The sequence below is a fragment of the Myotis nattereri genome, assembly GCF_964212035.1.
Source record: "Myotis nattereri genome assembly, chromosome: 13".
In the NCBI taxonomy this organism is placed as follows: domain Eukaryota; kingdom Metazoa; phylum Chordata; class Mammalia; order Chiroptera; family Vespertilionidae; genus Myotis; species Myotis nattereri.
The window spans coordinates 21893255-21913520 of NC_138088.1; the positions used below are offsets into that span (position 1 = coordinate 21893255).

At 42.2% G+C, this 20266-nt stretch overlaps 1 protein-coding gene across 1 annotated transcript in view; it reads left to right on the plus strand.

The window, feature by feature from the left end:
* Positions 1-20266, plus strand: part of CTNNA3 (catenin alpha 3) — a 1265562-nt gene that overhangs the window by 21309 nt on the left and 1223987 nt on the right. The window contains exon 3 of the mRNA XM_081105050.1: positions 14194-14386. Within this exon, the coding sequence (XP_080961176.1) occupies positions 14194-14386 (193 nt within the window). The remainder of the gene's footprint in view (positions 1-14193; positions 14387-20266) is intronic.

Genomic DNA, 20266 nt, shown 5'->3' on the forward strand with positions numbered 1-20266 from the left:
AATGTACCTGCCTGTATAGTTTAAGTTTAAAAAATTTGGCTCTCAAAAGAAATTTCAGTCGTTGTACTGTTGGTATTTGGCTCTGTTGACTAATGAGCTTGCCGACCACTGGACTAGGTTATGTTGCACTAAAAGGTTTTGGGTACCCATAGTATGGTATTTTGACTTATAAGAAATATATTCTGGTCATTCACTAAGTGTTGAGAGTGATAAAGTTGTCCTTTGTTATGTTAATGAGATGACTTTTGGAAAGGACCTAGAAGGGGGGCTGGTTGTGATTAGAGGGCTGGAACTTTTAGTCTCAGGCCCTGAGCTCTGGGCGGGGAGCGAGGCTGGAGGTCGAGTTCAATCGCCGCTGACCCGCGGTTTAATGAGTCACACCTGTGCAAGGAAGCCGCCATAAAAACCCAAAGGACGAGGTGGAGAGAGCTTCCGGTTTGGTGAACGTCGGCAGGATGGCGCACTCGGGCAGGGCTTGGAAGCTCCGAGTTTTTCCAACATGCCTTGGCCTGTGCATCTCCTCCATGTGGCTGTTCCTGCGTTAGAACAACCAGTGCTCCAGTAAGTAAAATGTTTCTGAGTTTTGTGAGCTGCTCTAGCAAATTAATCAAACCTGAGGAGGGGCTTTGGGAACTCTGATTCCGTCAGAAGCAGCGCTAACAACCTGGGCTTGTGACTGGGGTCTGAAGGTGGTGGTGGTGGTGGGGTGTCTTGTAGGACTGAACCCTTAACCTGTGGAGTCTGGTGCTGTCTTTGGGTAGGCACTGTCAGAATTGAGTTGGATTATGGGACACCCGCTGGTGTCCTGAGAATTGTTCCTTGGTGTGGGACTCCCCCAGCCCTTCCTCCCCCATCCCCCAGTTGGAATTGGGTCCAGGAACCTAATTCTCATGGTATCCTTGGTTTTGGTGGGCTTTTCTTGGGGTGGAGGTAGTGGTAGTGAGGGAAGAGATTCATAATGTCCCAGTCTGGAGTCATGGTGTGGTACATCCCACGAAGACGTTTCCGTGTACAATCACCTGCACCAGTGCCTCTCAACCTTAGCTGTACAAGGCATCACTCGAGGAACTTATAAACGGCCTGAGACCCAGGCCACAGTAAGGCCAATTAAATCAGAATTTCTTGAAGTATTTTTTTTAAAGCCTCCCAGGTGACTCTGTTGTACAGCCACTGGAATGGGACCTTGCTGCCACCGGAGTGTTGTCCAAAAAATTTGGAAATGCCTAAACATGCAGTCCCCCAGGCCCCACCCTAGACGCACTGAATCAAAATCTATGGTGTAATGAGATCCCAGGTGACTTGGGTCATGTTAATGTTGAAGAAGCACAGGTGTAGGAGATTATACATTCCAACTTTTAATTTGCAACTGTGGTCGCCACTGCCCTTTAGCATCTGCAGGTGCTGAAGTGGTGAAGTCATCTGGAGTTTTCGAACTCTGATATTCATATTGTTGCTCTGCAACTGGGTCCTTGAAACGGGTGTCCAAAGGTTGGGTGCCCAAAGGTTGGGCGGGACGTGTACATCCTTCTGAAGAGGTTCTGCCTCTCCCACACCTATCACCTAGCCTGACCTACCTCCTCCCCTCTCCCAGCCTGTGGTCAGTCTTACTTACATGAAGTGATTCTGTTTTTCTCAGAAATGCCTTGGGGGTGGCAGGAAGCATGACCTGAGAAATCAACAGATTTTCAAGAGCTAGTGTTTCTCCTTTAGGGAGTTTGGAACCAGGACACAGTTTGTTTTAACGTAGACATAATTTTCAACTCTGGAAAGTTACTTAGTCTTGTTATAGATGTATTTGGTGTCACAGTACTGAGTGCTCTACAAATTAAGGCTTAACAAATGAGGTTTGTGATTTACAGACAAGTTTTTTCCTTTAGGAAACAATTTTCCTTCTCAACCCTCATTTGCAAGATATTATATTTCTTCAATTTAGACACATTTTTCCACATTCTCCGCCTTTACATGTTTAACATTTCTGAAATTAGAATGCATCTTACAATGGATATGAAGATTTAATATAATTTTCCTTTTTGATTCTTGTAGGGGATCACAAATTTACCTATTAGCTCCTTTATTTTCCATAACTGATCTGATCTTCTTCAAAAATTCCACCCCCTGGAAATTGGAATAAATGCCTTATATTTCAACCAATAAGAGTGGTAAACTGGTATGATTCAGCAAAGTAAATAATCCCCTCTCTTTAGAGAAAATGATCAGAAACGTGCAGTAGCAGGTGTTGCTTATGTGACCTCATGGGGATGGGAGATAGTTCTTTTGGATCTGAGTGGCTGGTCTGGGATGCTCTCAGGACTGGTGTCCTTTGAGGGGTGACCAGTCCCCTGCATGGCCATCTTGTGGGCACCTCTAGTCTATACCTGATAAAATTTGAGGACTGCTTTCTCTCAGCGTGGCTAAGATCCATGGATCTCTCAGGATGCCTTAGTTCATTTTTGGCCCTTTACGGTGCTTCAGACCCCGAAGTCCCAGCTACATCCTCTGTTAAGTGCCTGGCATTATCTGTTCACCTTTCAGCCTCTGCTACAGGATCAACTTACTCTTCATGGTGGTCTTAGGGCAGGCTCACTAGTCTTCAACAGTCACATTTTGATTGACCTTTAAGATACCAGGATGGTGTGGGTCTTATCCATGCTTCATGGGAATCAAGAGTGGCTTCGGAAAGCTAAGCTAGACTTTTTTTTTTTACCTAATTTTCCTGAGATGCCAGGATTACACTGTGGCCACCCCAAAATTTGTGCAAGAAAGCTCATTGAAGCATTTTTTCTAGAGTCCCAAAGATAAGTGGAACCAAAGTCCCTTTGCTTTCAGTGTTTTCTCTCAATCATGTTCCACAGATCCCTAATCTGGAAGAAGCTGAGAGGAGAAATAAGGACATGTATCTTATCTTTTTTATGCATCAGCCCCTTTTTCCAAGTCTCTTGGTACTAGGTAAGGCAAGTACCAAGAGCCAAACCAGCCAGGGCAAGATACGTTTTTTCCTATTTGACCAGATCTTTTTCATAAAACTCTGATCCAGCCTGAGCCAGTTTAGCTCAGTGGATAGAGCATTGGCCCAGGGACTGATGGGTTCGGGGTTCAGTTCTGGTCAAGGGCACATACCTCAGTTGCAGTTTCCCTGGCCCTGTTTGGGGTGTGTGCAGGAGGCAACCAATCGATGTGTCTCTCTCACATTGATGTTTCTGTCTCTCCCCTTCTCTTCCATTCTCTCTAAAAATCAATGGAAAAATATCCTCCGGTGAGGATTAACCAAAACAAAAAACCCCTATGATCCGGTCTATAACTTTTGCTATATGGGTGTTAAAAGAACCTAGAAAATGATTTTTTCTTTTTCTCATGGCATTCATAACTATTTTTGCTTAAGACTTGAAGAAAGCCAGCTTTGAAATTCAAAGAAGCTCAATAGTATCTTTGAGTTTCAAAATTGGCTCTCTCCAAGGCCTCATGGTTCAGCCTTGGATACAGAAAGTTCAATATTGCCAAATATCATCCACACTTACGTTCTAAAAAGTGGTTAAGTTGGTATATGTTGTAACTGATGGTGTTTTAGAATTAAGTGACTATGGTAATATCCTGATGTTTTGAAGGGGGGATTTAGGGCATCAAAGATCACGACACTGGCCAAAAGGATTCAAAATGGTAACTGATGTATAATTCTCATCAATAAATGAGGCAAAAATGGCTTTGTCGACTCGTAGAGACAATGCTGACAAATGAAGTGGACACAAGTCAATTTTAAACAGTATCAATATTTAAAATATGTTTTTATTGATTTTCAGAGAGAGAGAAAGAGGGAGAGAGAGAGAGAGAGAGAGAGAAAGAGAAACATCAATGAGAGAAGAACTTCATCGATCAGCTGAGCCCGCAACCTGGGCCCCGAATTGAACTAGTGACCTCATGGTTTCTAGCTCAACACTTGATGCTCACCCGCTGAGCTACACCAGCTGGGCTAAGCATCAACATTTAAATCACTGATGGACTGTTCAAACCACATGGGTGTTGCTCTAAGATGTTGACTATAGAGCCCTGCAAATCTAATCACTATTTCCTGTGGTCTTTCTTGCTTAACATCTGTTATTTCTTGCTCATGCATGATGAGCAGGTGATTATGGACATCTTTAATCAAAATGAGTTTTTTGTTAGAAGACAGAAAAAAAAATCTGGTTTAGGCTAGATGTGAAAAAAGGGAATATGGCAACAGGTAGTGGGAGTAAAAGGCAGATAAAGCTTCATTAGTCTGCATTGACAAAGCATATTGGGATAGTTGATTCAATTTTATAGTTGATAGGGTTATAAATGATTATTACACAAAGCTGGAACACAGAATTATTGGTCATAACCATATCCCACCATCAATCATGTTGGAAGTGGAATGCTGGCTGTATAAACCAAGAGACCATGTGAACATGTCTAAACTGTGAGGTAACCCATTCTTTATTGTAGGGCCAGTTTTGGCCTGATTACATTTTTCACTTTTTTTAAAAAATATATTTTTATTGATTTCAGAGAGGAAGGGAGAGAGAGAGAGAGAAATAGAAATATCAATGATGAGAGAGAATCAGCCGCCTCCTGCACACCCCCTACTGAGGATTGGGACTGCAACCCTGGCATGTGCCCGTGACCAGAATCGAACCTGGGACCCTTCAGTCCGCAGGCCGATGCTCTATCCACTGAGCCAAACCGGCCAGGGTGATTTTTCACTTCTTTGTTTTCTTCAAGAAGTCAATGGTCATTGATAGGAAATAATTGTCCTTTTGCTTCTTCTTGCTCAGCATTTCTTTGAATTGCTACTCTACCATAAATAATTGATTATTGATTCACCAGACTCATTAATGCTTGATTTAGGTATAAATAGCAGCATGAATACTGTCATTTCTCCTGAGTTTGTTTAATTCAGTATCTTGATAGGTTTTCACTGCATTTTTGGAAAAATTTATAAGGAAGGAGACTGTATGATTAATATTGCATATTTTACTGATGATAATTTGTCTCTGAAGTTTTGCTCTGTATAAAACGAGCATAAATAGTAGTTATGTTTGAAATGGCAAAAGCCACATATCTCAGGATGAGTAGGTTCATGGTTGGATTTCCTGAGAAATGCTACCTCTAAATGTTGGGGTGCCTAAAGCTCAGTCCTGTAACTTCTCTAGCTAAACTTTGTTTTTAGGAATATGCATTAATTAAAATGAAAATGTAAGTTACAAGAAACATATCTTGCCCTGGCTGGTTTGGCTCAGTGGATAGAGTGTTGGCTCTTGGACTGAAGGGTCCTGGTTTGATTCCAGTGAAGGGCACCTACCTTGGTTGCAGGCTGGATCCTAGGCCCTAGTTGGGGCGCAACCAGTCAGTGTGTCTCTCTCACGTCAATGTTTCTATCTTTCCCCCTCCCTTCCACTCTCTCTAAAACATCAATGGAAAAATATCCTCCAGTGAGGATTAACAAACAAAACAAAACAACAACAAAAAAGAAAGAAAAATATCTCCAACATTTACCTCTTTCAACTCCAGACTTGGCTACCAGTCTCGAATTTAGCAACTCTAATAGACAAACTTAACATGCCTAAAGCTCAGCTCTTGATTCCCCTCCCTCCTCATATCTCCTTAAGTAAACATTACCTCCATACACCCACTGTCAGGACAGATGCCATAGCATCACCCTTGACTCCCTATATCTTTCATAACTTAGAGCCAATCTGTCAGCAAGCCCTGTTGACTCACTTCAGAATTCCCAGAATTCTGCCACTTCTCAACAACTCCACCACTTCCTGGAATAAGCCAGTCTGCTCTCCACTTGGGCTACTGAAACAGCCTCCCAACTGCTTTTCATTCTTTTATTTCTCACCCTCTACCTCATCTCTGCCCGATCCCCAGCCTGTCTCTCAGAGCAGCCAGAATGATCCTGTTAAATTTTAGGTCAGATCAGGTTACTTTCCTGTTCTAAAACCAGCAGTGGTTCCCAATCCCGAGAACAGAATTGAGATTGGTGGTGGTGATGGACAAGGCCTGCACAGTTTGGTGCCTGGATGCCAGCCTGACCTCATTTCTCATGCTCTCTCCTCACTCTGCAGCAGGCGTGCTGGTCTTCCTGCTGCGTCTGGAACACGCTCATCAAACTCCTGTCCTGGGGACTTGCACTTGCTGTTTCCTTTGTTTGGAGTATCTCCCCCCAGATGTTAAATATCTTTCTCCTCTACTTCCTTGGGATCCTTGTTATCCAATCAGAGATGTCTTCCCTGATACCAGATCTAACCTAGCCCTTCCCCATCACGCATCTATTCCCTTACCTTCTTTACTTTCTTCATAGCACCTGTTAACACCCGCTATTGTGTTATGGAACGACTTATGTGCGTGGCTGTTCTGTCTTGCCTCTGTCTTGAGGCTCACTGCCATACCCTCCTGGCACAGTACAGGTGCACCAGCTATATTTGTTGAATACATGAATGGTGGAGTCCAATATTGTTATTTGGTTTGTTTCTGGGTGGTAAGTAGCTAAATAAAAACCGGAAGAAATGAATACTTGATACTAGTCTCAGCTTGTGGTCTTTTCCTAGCTGTGTTTGAGTTCCTGTTTTTTTCCAGGATAAGTGACTTCCTGGATTGGAACATGTTAGCCACAGCTGTTTATGTGTTTGACATGTAAATCTCATGGCTTTGCTATGCCATCTGCCTGGCCCAGAGAGCTGGTAGAACTGGGGAGGGATCAACATGTGCTTTATTATCCCTCAATAGTTCCAAGGAGCGGCTTGTGTTGGCAGTGGTGGTTAATCTAATAAATAAGCAAGCCCCTACATTATAGTTAAAAAAAAAAAGTGATTTTAAAATACTATATTTCTCATGTCCTTTGTGGTGAGGATGGCTGTAGGCTGACTGCTCCCCTTTCCCAATCACGTGTCGAAGCCCTCCGCACCTCAGCATGTCAAGCATTTCAAACAGGACCTTTAAAGAGGGAATTGAATTAAAATAGGGTATTAGGGTGGACCCTTAATCCAAATGACTGGTGTCCTTATGAGGGAAGATTAGGACAGAGAGAGACGTCAGGATGCTGCACACAAGTAAAAGGCCATGTCAGACCGAGGAGGTGGCTTTCTGCAAACACCGAGAGAGGCCTCAGGCCCTGCTCACACCTTGATTTTGGACTTCTAGCCTCCAGAACTGAGAGAAAGTAAGTAACTCTGTGGTACTTCATGGCAGCCCTAATACCCAGCTTAAAATAAAGGAAAATCAGCCGTAAAAATTGTGTGCCTGCTCTTTTTATTTTTTAATATATTTTATTGATTTTTTACAGAGAGGAAGGGAGAGAGATAGAGAGTTAGAATATCGATCAGCTGCCTCTTGCACATGCCCTACTGGGGATGTGTCCACAACCAAGGTACATGCCCTTGAACGGAATCGAACCTGGGACCCTTGAGTCTGCAGGCTGACGCTCTATCCACTGAGCCAAACAGGTTAGGGCTGTGCCTGCTCTTTTTATTTATAGTTTGAAAATTAACTGTGTAATCTCTCTTTTTCCCCTAAATATATAAATCAAATAAAAAATTCCAAAAAGAATATAAATATACTTGATTTTAGGTCACTTTGAACTGATCACACCTTAAAAAGCTGCACAAATGGTGACTTGTTTATTGAGAATATATAAAAATATGCTTTTCCATGACACCACACATGGGAAGTGATAGAATCTCTTACATTAAGGAATTCCTTTCATGGAAACTACCATGTGCTGTCACTAAACTTAAATTTTAATTTTGGCCTAGCTACTAGCTCTCTTTGTAACTGTGTACAAGTCACTCAACATTGTGGCGCTTGGTTTAAGGTTTCTAACGTCTAGAGCAAGCATGTCAAACTCTTTGCCGTTGGGCTACATGCCTTGTTATGTGGCCCGTGGGCTGTGAGTTTGACATGCTTGGTCTAGAGCAGGGGTCCTCAAACTACGGCCCGCGGGCCACATGCAAATACAAATATTGTATTTGTTCCCGTTTTGTTTTTTTACTTCAAAATAAGGTATGTGCAGTGTGCATAGGAATTTGCTCATAGTTTTTTTTTAAACTATAGTCCGGCCCTCCAACGGTCTGAGGGACAGTGATCTGGCCCCCCGTTTAAAAAGTTTGAGGACCCCTGGTCTAGAGTTTCATCTTTTCATTAAGTCAACCACTATTTATTATTTATAGTAGTATGCTAGCTCTGGGTTTTCAGGACGAGTCCAGCCCTGGACCTTATGGAGTTCATGGTAAAGATGGGGAGGCAGCATGTTAACAGCTAATTACAAAACACTGAGGGAATAAGAGGTACATATAAGGGTGGAGCGTGGAGGGAGCTGTTTTAGGTCAAGGTTGCCAGACATTTCCTGTTCTGGGCTTAAGTAGTTTGTGGCCAAACTCTGAATGGAAGATGAGATTGAAAATTTAGTCAGCAGTGAGATCCTAAGTTGCCTCATAAGCCATGCTTTAGATGCTATCTTGTAGGCAGCAGGGAGCCATTGGAGGGCTTTGAGCTGTGCAAGTGTGTCCCATTAGCACCGAAGAGAGATGGCTCTAATGGGAGCGTGGGATGAGTGTGGAGGATGAGTCAGAACCCATGCATATAATGTTCATAACAATAGAGTGGAGGATGGAGCTGAGGTTGAGGCTTCTTCATGAGGCCCCCTGTGTCTGTGTCATGGAGCATGGGTTGGAGGGAATATAGGGCAACAGTCCAGAAAGCAGCCATGGGAAGCAATGGCTGTGTGCTGGAGAGGAGCTGGCAGAAATGAAAGCTTCTTTATTTTTTTTAAAAATATATTTCACTGATTTTTTACAGAGAGGAAGGGAGAGGGACAGAGAGTCAGAAACATCAATGAGAGAGAAACATCCATCAGCTGCCTCCTGCACACCCCCTACTGGGGATGTGCCCACAACCAAGATACATGCCCTTGACCGGAATCAAACCTGGGACCTTTCAGTCTGCAGGCCGATGCTCTATCCACTGAGCCAAACCAATTATGGCGAAATGAAAGCTTCTTAAAGGGGCAATCCAAAGGACACATAGAGGATGAAGAGAGGGAGTAGATCCAGGAACCCTGGGTTTCTGCCTCAGTTTAGATATTGTCAGTCCCTGAGGTAGGAATCACGAACAGAGGAGAGGCAGGTTGGTAAAAGAAGGCTTCCACTCTGGGCACGCTATGTGCAGTGTCTGTCACCTACTGCATGCAACATCAACTCTTTCCTTGGTCTTTGACACTTCATATTCAAGCGATAGCCTGTTTCCTAACCTTACTTCTTGCCCAAATTCCTGTTTTTACTCCACAGTTTGCCACACTTGACTATCTGCTATTCTCAGAAAAAAGTAATTTTCATCTCTGCCCCTTTGCACACGGTTCAATTCACCTGGCTCACCTTCTCCTCAATCTCTCATGGCAGAAACTGTCTGTCCTTCAAGGCTGTTCTCGGAAGCCCTCCGTAATCCTTGTGACTGTCTGCAGTCGCTTCAGCACTCCCTTTGTACTTATAAGTGTAAGCAGTTATCATTTGCCTTTTATATCACAGTTGGCTGTATCTCTTTTCCCGTACTGGAGCTTACTCATCTTTATTTTCTATATGTGCTCGATAAGTGGTTATTGGCGTGAGACGAACTGAAAGGAGATTATAGTTGGTTTTGGAGAGTGTCAAATGCTAACTGAAGATTATAGTTGGTTTTGGGGGAATGTTAAATGTTAACCCATGCATTTCCTGGGTTCCCAACACTCCATTCTTCCATAATACTTTTTTTAAAATTTATTTTAAATACACTAGGTTGTTTTTAAGAAAAGTTGAAATCATCAGTGACCTGAAGGGACTTACCCCCAACAAAAAATTAGATAATATCTTTAATTTTAAAGGGATCACTGGTTTTACTTATCTGTAGACAATTTTATTTTTCTATCCTTTAAATTTCTTCCAAAACTCTGAAGTTTTAGCTAATTAACATTGCTTAAATGTCTTATATTTTGTATCACACATTAAAATTAACTCAAGGAAGTAAAAGTAGTCCTGAAGGTTCTTGGTAGCTATTGGAGGAAGGTAAAATTCAAAGTGTTTTAGCTAATAAACAAATGGCTTTTAATTTTTTTTTTTTTTTTACTAATATGATAACTAGAATTAATGAAAGCATTAGTTAGCCTTGGCTGGTGTGGTTCAGTTGGTTGGAGTGTCGTCCTGTACACCAAACGGTTGCAGGTTCATTTCCCGATGAGGGCTCATACCCAGGTTGTGGATTTCATCCCTGGTTGGGGCATGTGTGGGAAGCAATTAATCAATATTTCTCTCTCACATCAACTTTTCTCTCTTTCTCTTTCCCCTCTTCCCGCCCCCCCCCCCCCAATGAGTTAGAGTGGGAAAGAACATGATTATAGAATATAAATGTGTTACCAATTGGCATTAGAGAAGACTTTCCACGAAGCTGGCTTTAATCTGAGGCACTGAAGCACTCGTGCGCTGATGCAGCCTATGAAAGTCAATTGCAGCCTCTCGCCAGTTTCTGCAGAGCTCCTGTGTGCATGTGCGGCTCTGCATGAAGTCGATGACTTGGCTCACTAAGCACAGCAATTTAACTGTCCATGTCCTTAGAGCATCTAGAGCACACTTGAACGAGGAAAGGTTAGAATACCCTTTTTTGGACCTCTAAATTTTAATACATCAGTATTATATACTATTTTTGTTTTTTTAAAAATATATTTTATTGATTTTTTTACAGAGAGGAAGGGAGAGGGACAGAGAGTTAGAAACATCAATGAGAGAGAAACATTGATCAGTTGCCTCCTGCACACCCACTACTGGGGCTATGCCCGCAATCAAGGTACATGCCCCCAACCAGAATCGAACCTGGGACTCTTCAGTCTGCAGGCCGACGCTCTATCCACTGAGCCAAACCGGTTAGGGCAGTATTATATACTATTAAAAAGATACCTGGTTTTATGGAATTTGCAACATGCAGAATTAAGAAAGTAGGAAACTCCTTTTCATAGTACTGGAAGTCTCTAATTTAGAACCATTTCAGTGAGGAACTCGTACATGTATTTCTCGTGAAGGTGTGTCTGTGGCCTAGCACAGACTTACAGACTGAGGAAAATGAGCAAATCCAAGTTCTTTAAGAGCTGCAAGCCTGGTGTTGAAGATTTTCTGTTTGAGAGGGGTCGCTAAGGTATGATAAGGAGGGGTGGGGAGGGGTGTGAATCAGTGACAAAAAGAAAGGTTAGCAAGATGGGCTTGGACCCTGCATAAGAACCATCTTTGCTGTAAATTCCAACTAAAGTTTATGTGATCTTAGAAAAATGTCACTGATTTTATACTGAAAAAGAAACAGAAGTATTTTACAGAATGACTTGAAAGCTGTTTTTACTGGTTGTTGGTATTCCCTCAAGAGATGACTTTTAGATAAGATAGCACTCCTCAACCCTTGGTGAGAATCATCTGTTATATGAGTGACAGGAGTTCTTAGAGTCTATAGTGGAGTTGGGGTTAAAAAAAAAAAAAAGGTTTAGCTTTGTTTGCAGCCTCTCCCTCCCAGGATTACCAAGCCACGTATACTTTTGAACGAAAATGAATCATTGAAACCACCACTTGACGTTGGTTTAATCAATAATAAATAACCATATTGGAGCATTTTAAAAGAAGACAGACATAAATGATTTATAAAAGTGAATAACTTGCGAGTTGCAATTGTAATTGCATTTTTTTTTTTTTTTGATGGGAGCACAGTGTTGTTATACAATGTTCTTTTCACATTTCTTTCTTCTCTGGCATTTATTATAAGGAACAAAGCATTTCTGGAATGCTCATTTTAATTTCAAAGCTCAAACATTTGGCGCATGGAGGATCAGAACAATAATAGAGGAATGTTCAGTGGGAAGCATCATGAATTGTGGCACTTAAAGTACATTCTGAAGGAACATTTCAGACAATGATACTTATTCTTCATTTTAAACAAAGGTTTTAAACTAGGTGCTATAATATGTCTTCATCTGGGCAAGTATCTTTTAACTCTTGATACACAAATTAGACTGATAATAGTGAGATATTTGCTTTTTGGACTATGTGAAAACCCATGTAATAAATCAGGCTTATTATCATCTTTATGTAATGCATGATAGAGACACGTGCCCATTGGCTGCTTGTAAAGCATATAGAATGTGCTTTATTAACTGCCTTCATCACATTCAGCACAGGGAACCTCAAGAGCAAGATAAGGTTAGACCCAGAGAGAACACCTTTGACAAGGACCCCATAGCAGATTTTCTATATCAACGTGGGGAACGGACTAGAAAATACACATTAAATGCCAACCAATATCTGTATCATGTTATGCATTTTACAAAACATTTTCCATTATTTAACCTTCACATAATCTTACAGGATAATAGGACTGTTCTCATTTCCCAGGAGCGGGAACAAAGGCTTGCTGCAAGGCATTCCCCTCTGGGTTATGAACATGGGGATAAAGCAAGTTAGAATAAAACAGAGGGTATGGCCCTAGCCGGTTAGGCTCAGTGGGTAGAGCGATGGCCTGCAGACGGAAGGGTCCCAGGTTTGATTCCAGTCAAGGGCACATGCCCAGGTTGCGGGCTTGATCCCCAGTGGCGGGCGTGCAGGAGGCAGCCGATCAATGATTCTCTCTCATCAGTGATGTTTCTATCTCTCTCTCCCTCTCCCTTCTCTGAAATCAATAACAATATATTAAAAAAAACAAAACAAAAAATAACACCAGAAGGTATGTTGGACAGGAGGATAAAAGGGCAGACAAAAATTATTTTCATCCACATATTTCCTTATAGCTTGCAAGTTCTTTCTTAGTTCCTAGCTAAAAAAACTGGATTCAGATATCTAGCTAAACAAATGTTGAATGCTCCTTAAATGAGCAAAATCCTCAGGGGCTGTCTTTCTGTCTGTTGTCGATGATGTGGCACCAGATTGTTAAAAGCTTTGGCTATTTGATGACAAGCAGGAGTTGAGCTTTCTACTGGAATTCCTGCTCTTCTCTTAAATACTAGGCTCAAGGTTGTTTTCCTTCCTCTATGATGGTGACCTTCAAGCTCTGCACATGGAAATGCTAACCAAATTTTGTTATTGGGCTCCAACATTTAATTAAGAAATGGTTATTTTCCACAATGCAATGTGGTATGAGGTTTTGTTCCAAATATAAATGCTTAATTTCTGTCTCTAAACAATGCTCTCATTATGACTTTATTCTTATTTTAAGCCTTTTCAAAAGTATTGTGTTCATTATCAACATATTCAGGCAATTCAAAAATACAGACATTTAAAAGAACCTCTTTTCAACCACTGGATTCATTCATCCATTTATATAATATTTATTGAACACCTACTTTGTGCAATGTTCTGTGTGCTGGAGAACAAAATACATTTCCTGCTTGCATGGAGTTTACATTTGAATATTGGAAGCAAGCCATAGACAGGTAAACAAGTGGAAAATATCAGGTTCTATAAGTGTTTTGAAGAACTATGAAGTGGGGTGAGGGGACAGATGGTGGGGGTGATCAGGAAGGCCTCTTGATAGGGGACTTTGAGTGGGACCTGTTTGTTTGAGAGGAGTGTGTAGAGACAGGGAAGAGAGGTTACGAAGGGCCAGAAATGTAGGTTATGGTAAGGATTCGGATTTGGCTCTACTGAGGTCACCATTTCTTTATATGTTACAGAGTAGTTCCCACCCCTCTAATATCGGTAACCTCTATTCTCAGCCTAAATAGACTACTGCTGGCTACAAAGTGACATACATTTTATTTGATAATTATTTGATATTTTTGAGATATATCATTTTCAAATTTTCTTCATTTTTGACTGCTTTATCAAGGTTCTGTATCCTTTTTTTCCATGTGAAGTTTCTTTAATAAAAACAACACACAGGTACACACACAGACGACCTTCTAAAACATTGTCCTAGTGGTAAAACTTGATGAGACTCCATCTCTAGGGCCCCCCCTCTCCTCCCTCCCTGCGCTCCTACCTACCATTAACCGGGAGCTCAGTGGTGGTTGATAATATTCTGGGTACCTTGACTTTTGGGGATGCACCAGCAGCACTGCTCCGTGTTTCTGTGCTGCACTCAGTTTCTGTGATGCGCTTCCTTTCGTTCGGGGCTATGCTACCCCAGGACTGCGTTCTCCTCACAAGCTGCCTAATGCTTGACTTGTATTTTTTTCAATTTTAGGTGACTACACTTGTAAATTGTCCCCAGAATCCTTCTAACAGGAAGAAAGGATGTTCCAAAAGAGCCAGAGTTCTTCTAGCGTCTGTGGAGGAAGCGACTTGGAATTTATTAGACAAGGGAGAGAAGATCGCCCAGGAAGCCACTGTTCTCAAGGAAGAGCTGACTGCTACGCTGGAGCAAGTTCGCAAAGAAAGTGAGTGCTCTCGCCTGGCCCGGAGTGAGCTGTGCTCCTCGCTCCTCAGGGCATTAGTTCCTGAGGGAGATTTGTGAGTGATTTGTTTTCCTGATTTGAGTTGCTGAGCTTTTTGCAGAGCTCTGAGCAGCTCCTAGTAGCTGTGGGAGCCAGAGAGGCTCATTACTCAGCTCCGAGGCTCAGGGACCACTCCTGGTTCTTCCCTTTAGTTGTTCTGGTCCTCCAGGCAGCTTTTGCCCCAGGCAGCTTCTCCTCACCAGTCACAGTTTATCCACAATAAATAGAGAGAAGTGTACCCTTTCTTGTCATAGAATATAATGAGAAATGACTAATGGAGCTGAAGACATATTTTCCCATACATGAATAAATCATAAAGTTCTTTGTAAACAGTTGGAAATACAAGTTTCTGACTACCTCTGAAGTACATTTTTGTTTTATTGCCTAAAGTTTTACATATGTCTCCTTCCTCTCACCCCCCAGCCATTCCCACCCCGGGTAAGTCCCCACCACCCCAGTGTCTGTGTCCATTGGTTATGCTAATATGCATGCATACAAGTCCTTTGGTTGCTCTTTAACCACCCCTCCTCCCCACCTCCCCTGCCATTTGTCTCTGGCTCTATTTTTGTTCATCAAATTATATTGATCATTATATCCCACATATGAGAGAGATCATGTGATATTTATCTTTCTCCAAGTGGCTTATTTCACTTAGCATAATGCTCTCTAGGTCCCTCCATGCTGTTGCAAATGGTAAAAGTTCCTTCTTTTTTTACAGCAGTGTAGTATTTTATTGTGTAGATGTACCACAGTTCTTAATCCACTCGTCTGCTGATGGGCACTTAGGTCGTTTCCAAATCTTACTATTATAAATTGTGCTGCTATGAACATAGGGGTGCATATATCCTTTCTGATTGGTGTTTCTGGCTTCTTGGGATATAGTCCTAGCAGTGGGACCACTGGGTCAAATGGGAGTTCCATTTTTAACTTTTTGAGGAAACTCCATACTGTCTTCCACAGTGGCTGCACCAGTCTGCATTCCCACCAGCAGTGCATGAGGGTTCCTTTTTCTCTGCATCCTCGCCAGCACTTGTCGTTTGTTGATTTGTTGATGATAGCCATTCTAACAGGTGTGAGATGATACCTCATTGTTGTTTTGATTTGCATCTCACGGATGATTAGTGACTTTGAGCATGTTTTCATATGTCTCTTGGCTTTCTGAATGTCCTCTTTTGAAAAGTGTTTGTTTAGGTCCTCTGCCCATTTTTTGATTGGATCGTTTATCTTGATTTTGTTAAGTTGTATGAGTTCTCTGTAAATGTTGGAGATTAAACCCTTATCTGAAATAGCATTGGCAAATATGTTCTCCCATGCAGTGGGCCTTCTTGTTGTTTTGTTGATGGTTTATTTTGCTGTGCAGAAGCTTTTTATTTTGATGTAGTCTCATTTGTTTATTTTCTCCTTAGTCTCCATTGCTCTAGGAGCTGTATCATTGAAGATATTGCTACGGCATATGTCTGTGATTTTGTTGCCTATAGAGTCTTGTAGGATTTTTATGGTTTCCTGTCTTACATTTAAGTCCTTTAGCCATTTTGAGTTTGTTTTTGTGTATGGTGTAAGTTGGTGATCTAGTTTCTTTTTTTTTCTTTTTCATTTTCTGGTTTCTAAACTTGGTTTGCACAAACTATGCACAACTCATGTTGATGCTGTGTTAATATTACATAATGAAAATATATTTCACCTCTTGATATCTTATGAGAGTATAATAGTTTTCTAATGAATGTAGGTCTCATTTGCAGGTTATTTTTAAAGGCTCAATATTCTTTGGTCAATAGAATGATTTTCTATATCAGTTTGCTGCAAGGAACTATTCAGAGAAGACAAGGAACTTAAATTTTCCTGATCTACTTTGTAAAAGAGACTTTGTGTGTCCAAATATTTCCCTTCTCCTAACCCCCAACATAACTTTAAGAAAATTAGGAAATCTTTGCTAATTAAATAATGAAAATGAATGTAATGGCCACAATAAACTTTAGGTCTCATACAGAGGAGCTAGTTGTTATAAACTTTACATGTGACTTATATTTTCTAGGGATTCTTTGGACAATACATAGAAAATATAATGTCCAAGGTAGTTTGAAGTGAACCCGTCATTCCTTCCTGCTGCCTCAGAACCACCTTTGTCTTGTCTTCCGGGCCCTGGGACCATCACCCACTTAGTCACCAAGTTAGTTTAGGCTCTTCGTTCTCATTCCATCTTCCCTTCCAATCAGTCTTTTCAGTTCAACAAATTCTGTCTCCTTTGGCCTCTTAGGTCTGTTCCCTCCTCTCCATTTCTAATGTCCCATCCCACATTCAGGATTACTGTATTAGCCTCATCCCATACCAAAGCAAACAGAGCTTTAAAAAATGAAATAATACTCATTTACTCCCCTGCTTAAAATCCATTTTAGAAGCTTTTGGAGAATTTGGGGGACTATCTTTCTGGATAAAGTTGAAACTTTTAAATGTAGCTCTCACAACATTTCATAATTTGGCTTCTACCATGCTCTTTCTTCTTATTTCCTGAGTCTGTCCCTCCTCAAACTTTCATCCAAACATGAACTCTCAGTGTCCTGGACGGGCCACGTGGCTTTCGGCCTCTGTTACAGAGCTGTTCCCTCCACCTGGAGTGCTCTTCTCTTTCAGCCAATTCTTCTTAGCAGCTCAGCTCAGCCTGAGCCAGCTTTTCCAGGAAGTGTTTACTGAACCCCACGATGCTGATGTAGATGCCTCTCCTCTGTGTCCCCAGAGATTCTGAGCATCTCTCTTTCATAGAACTTAGCCTCCCCTCCCCCCTCGCCCCCCAACAACCCTGCCCCCTGCAGGCAGCAAACATTGATTTGTTCAGTAAATCTAGACTCTTTATTCCTTGATGGTGGCAAGTACCACTTCGTCTTTTTTATTATTATTTTTTGTTAGCAGTGCCTGACATAGAACAGACACCTGATAAATGTTAGAAGTAAAAAATTTGATGCATCATTTTGTCACTTTATATTATACAATTTGATAATGGTTTTATCTTTGCTGCCATGAGAAATTACTCTGATAGCGATGGGTTCATTGCTGTGTCTTTGGTTTGGAATACAAATCCTATTCTGATATTGTTTCTTCCAGAAAATAGGATCTATTGGTAGCACAGTTTCCATAAACTACCTGGTAATAAATATGGAAGAAGCTGGTCATTCTTAGAAGGTTACAGTAATTGCAATAATTGTCATGAAATGGTATTTTTAAAAGAAGGTTAGTCAACATTTTTAGCTCACAAGAAGTTATTTTAAAGAAAAGTTCTCAAAGAGAAGTTTGTTCAGATTCTGACTGTGCAGTACACCCCTCACTGTGTTCTGTTGTAATGTGTGAAACATATCTGTGGCATATGCTGTGTATACAGCAAATACATTTGGTTAAAGATCACAAAGCGCTTTACATTCTGATTATTATTATTATTTTTTTAATATTTTTTATTGATTAAGATATTACATATGTGTACCCTCTACCCCCCCTCTCCCCGCTCACCCCCTCACCCCCCCGTTGTCCGTGTCCATTGGTTAGGCCTATATGCTTGCATATAAGTCCTTTGGTTGATCTTTCCCCCTTGCCCCCACCCTCCCCTACCTTCCCTCCAAGGCCCGACAGTCCAATCAATGCCTCTCCGTCTCTGGATCAGTCCTTGTTCATCAGTTTATGTTGTTCATTATATTCCACAAATAAGTGAGATCTTGTGGTATTTATCCGCTCTCCAGTTCCATCCATGCTGTGGCAAATGGTAAGAGTTCCTTTTTATTCTTCCTCTTCTTGAAGAATACCTTTCAGCTTTTCATATAATGCTGGTTTGGTGGTGATGAACTCCTTTAGCTTATTCTTATCCGTGAAGCTCTTTATCTGACCTTCCATTCTGAATGATAGCTTTGCTGGATAAAGTAATCTTGGTTGCAGGTTCTTGCTATTTATCTCTTTGAATATTTCTTGCCACTCTCTTCTGGCCTGCATGGTTTCTGTTGAGAAATCAGCTGACAGTCGGATGGGTACTCCCTTGTAGGTAACTGACTGTCTTTCTCTTGCTGCTTTTAAGATTCTCTCTTTATCTTTTGCTCTTGGCATTTTAATTATGATGTGTCTTGGTGTGGTCCTCTTTGGATTCCTTTTGTTTGGGGTTCTCTGCGCTTCCTGGACTTGTAAGTCCATTTCTTTCACCAGGTGGGGGAAGTTTTCTGTCATTATTTCTTCAAAAAGGTTTTCAATATCTTGCCCTCTCTCTCCTTCTGGTACCCCTATAATTCTGATGTTGGTACGCTTGAAGTTGTCCCAGAGGTTCCTTACACTATCTTCATATTTTTTGAATCTCTTTTCTTTTTTCTTTTTCGGTTGGGTATTTTTTGTTTCTTTGTATTTCAAATCTTTGACTTGATTCTTGGGATCCTCTTGTCTGCTGTTGGAGCTCTGTAAAGTATTCTTTATTTCAGTCAGTGTATGCATAATTTCTAATTGGTCCTTTTTCATGACCTCCATGGTCTCACCATACTCCTTGAGGGATTCATTAAATTTATCGGCGGTTTCCATAAAATTCTTGACAAACCTTATAAACGTGGCCTTGAACTCTATATCCAGTCGTCTGGCCTCCTCCGTTTCTGCCAATTGTGACCTGTTTCTTTGTCTCCGCATTTTGGCTGCTTCCCTGTGTTGATAGAGTGGCCTGCGCGCCAGGTGTCCTGTAGGGCCCAGTGGCTCAGCCTCCCCAGTTACCTGGGGTGGACACTCTTGGTGCACTCTTGGTGCCTTGGTTGTTGTAGGATCACTGGGAGGAATTGACCTCCAGGCCAATTGGCTGTGGGAAGCATCTGTGTCTGAAGTGGGAGAATGGTCCTCCTCTGACCACTGGGTACAGTGGCTCCTGGATCTAAGGAGGTGCTAATTCAGCCCCTGCCTGAGGCCACACAGCAGGAACTAGGAAGAGGCTCAGCTGTGAAGCAATGCAAGCCGCTGCGGGGCCTTGGGCCTTCTCTTGGAAGTTCCGGGTCTGGCTGGCCCAGCTGCAGTTAGGTAATTATCAGGTTGCAAAGTTCTGGGGCATTCACATGCAAAAGCCTCTGCCGCAGCCCGGGTGGGGCGGGGTCTCAGGGAGTCAAAGGGCGTAGAAAGAAGCAATGGCTGATTCTCCGCGCCCGGAGTCGCGCGTCTCAGTGTCCCGGCAATGGCTGCAAGCACCTCCGAGGGAAATCTGCCCCCAAGTTCGCCCGCTGCCACCTGAGAGAGCAGCCTCTCCCCGTATGAGACCTGGGTCCCCAGAGACTTCCCGGAACCGGAGATCAGAGCAGTCAGGAGCTTGTGATTCAAAAAGACAGCCGCGTCCTCAGGTGCCACCCCCTTTCCGCGCGCGCGCGAGCCGCCGCGTACCTCTGCACTCAGCCTCCGCAGCTCCTCTGGCTCTCAGCGTGCTTTTCTTTTCTTCTAGTTGTAGAAATTACACTCAGCCAGCCTTCCTGTTGTTTTGGACGATGTTTGCTCCGTCCTTTGGGCTAATTTTCAATTGTTGTGGGAGGCGACTTTTTCCCGGTGTTTATCTATGCCGCCATCTTAGTTTCTCCTTGACTCGCTAAATCTACATTCTGATTATTTTTGACAAACTGCCAAACAAACCACCGTCACCTGAGTTTAGGGAGAAAGCAGCGAAAGTGCAAGTGGTCCTGGAGTTTGGGGCATGGCCGCGCTCACCCCCTGGACAAAGAGACAGCGCAGTTCCCCAAACCTGGGAAGGAATTTTAGCTCCGAGTGGAGTGGAAGTATCAGGAGAGTGAACTCTGTATGATTCTAGAAGTGTATTTAAAATAGTTTCCTGTGCTTATT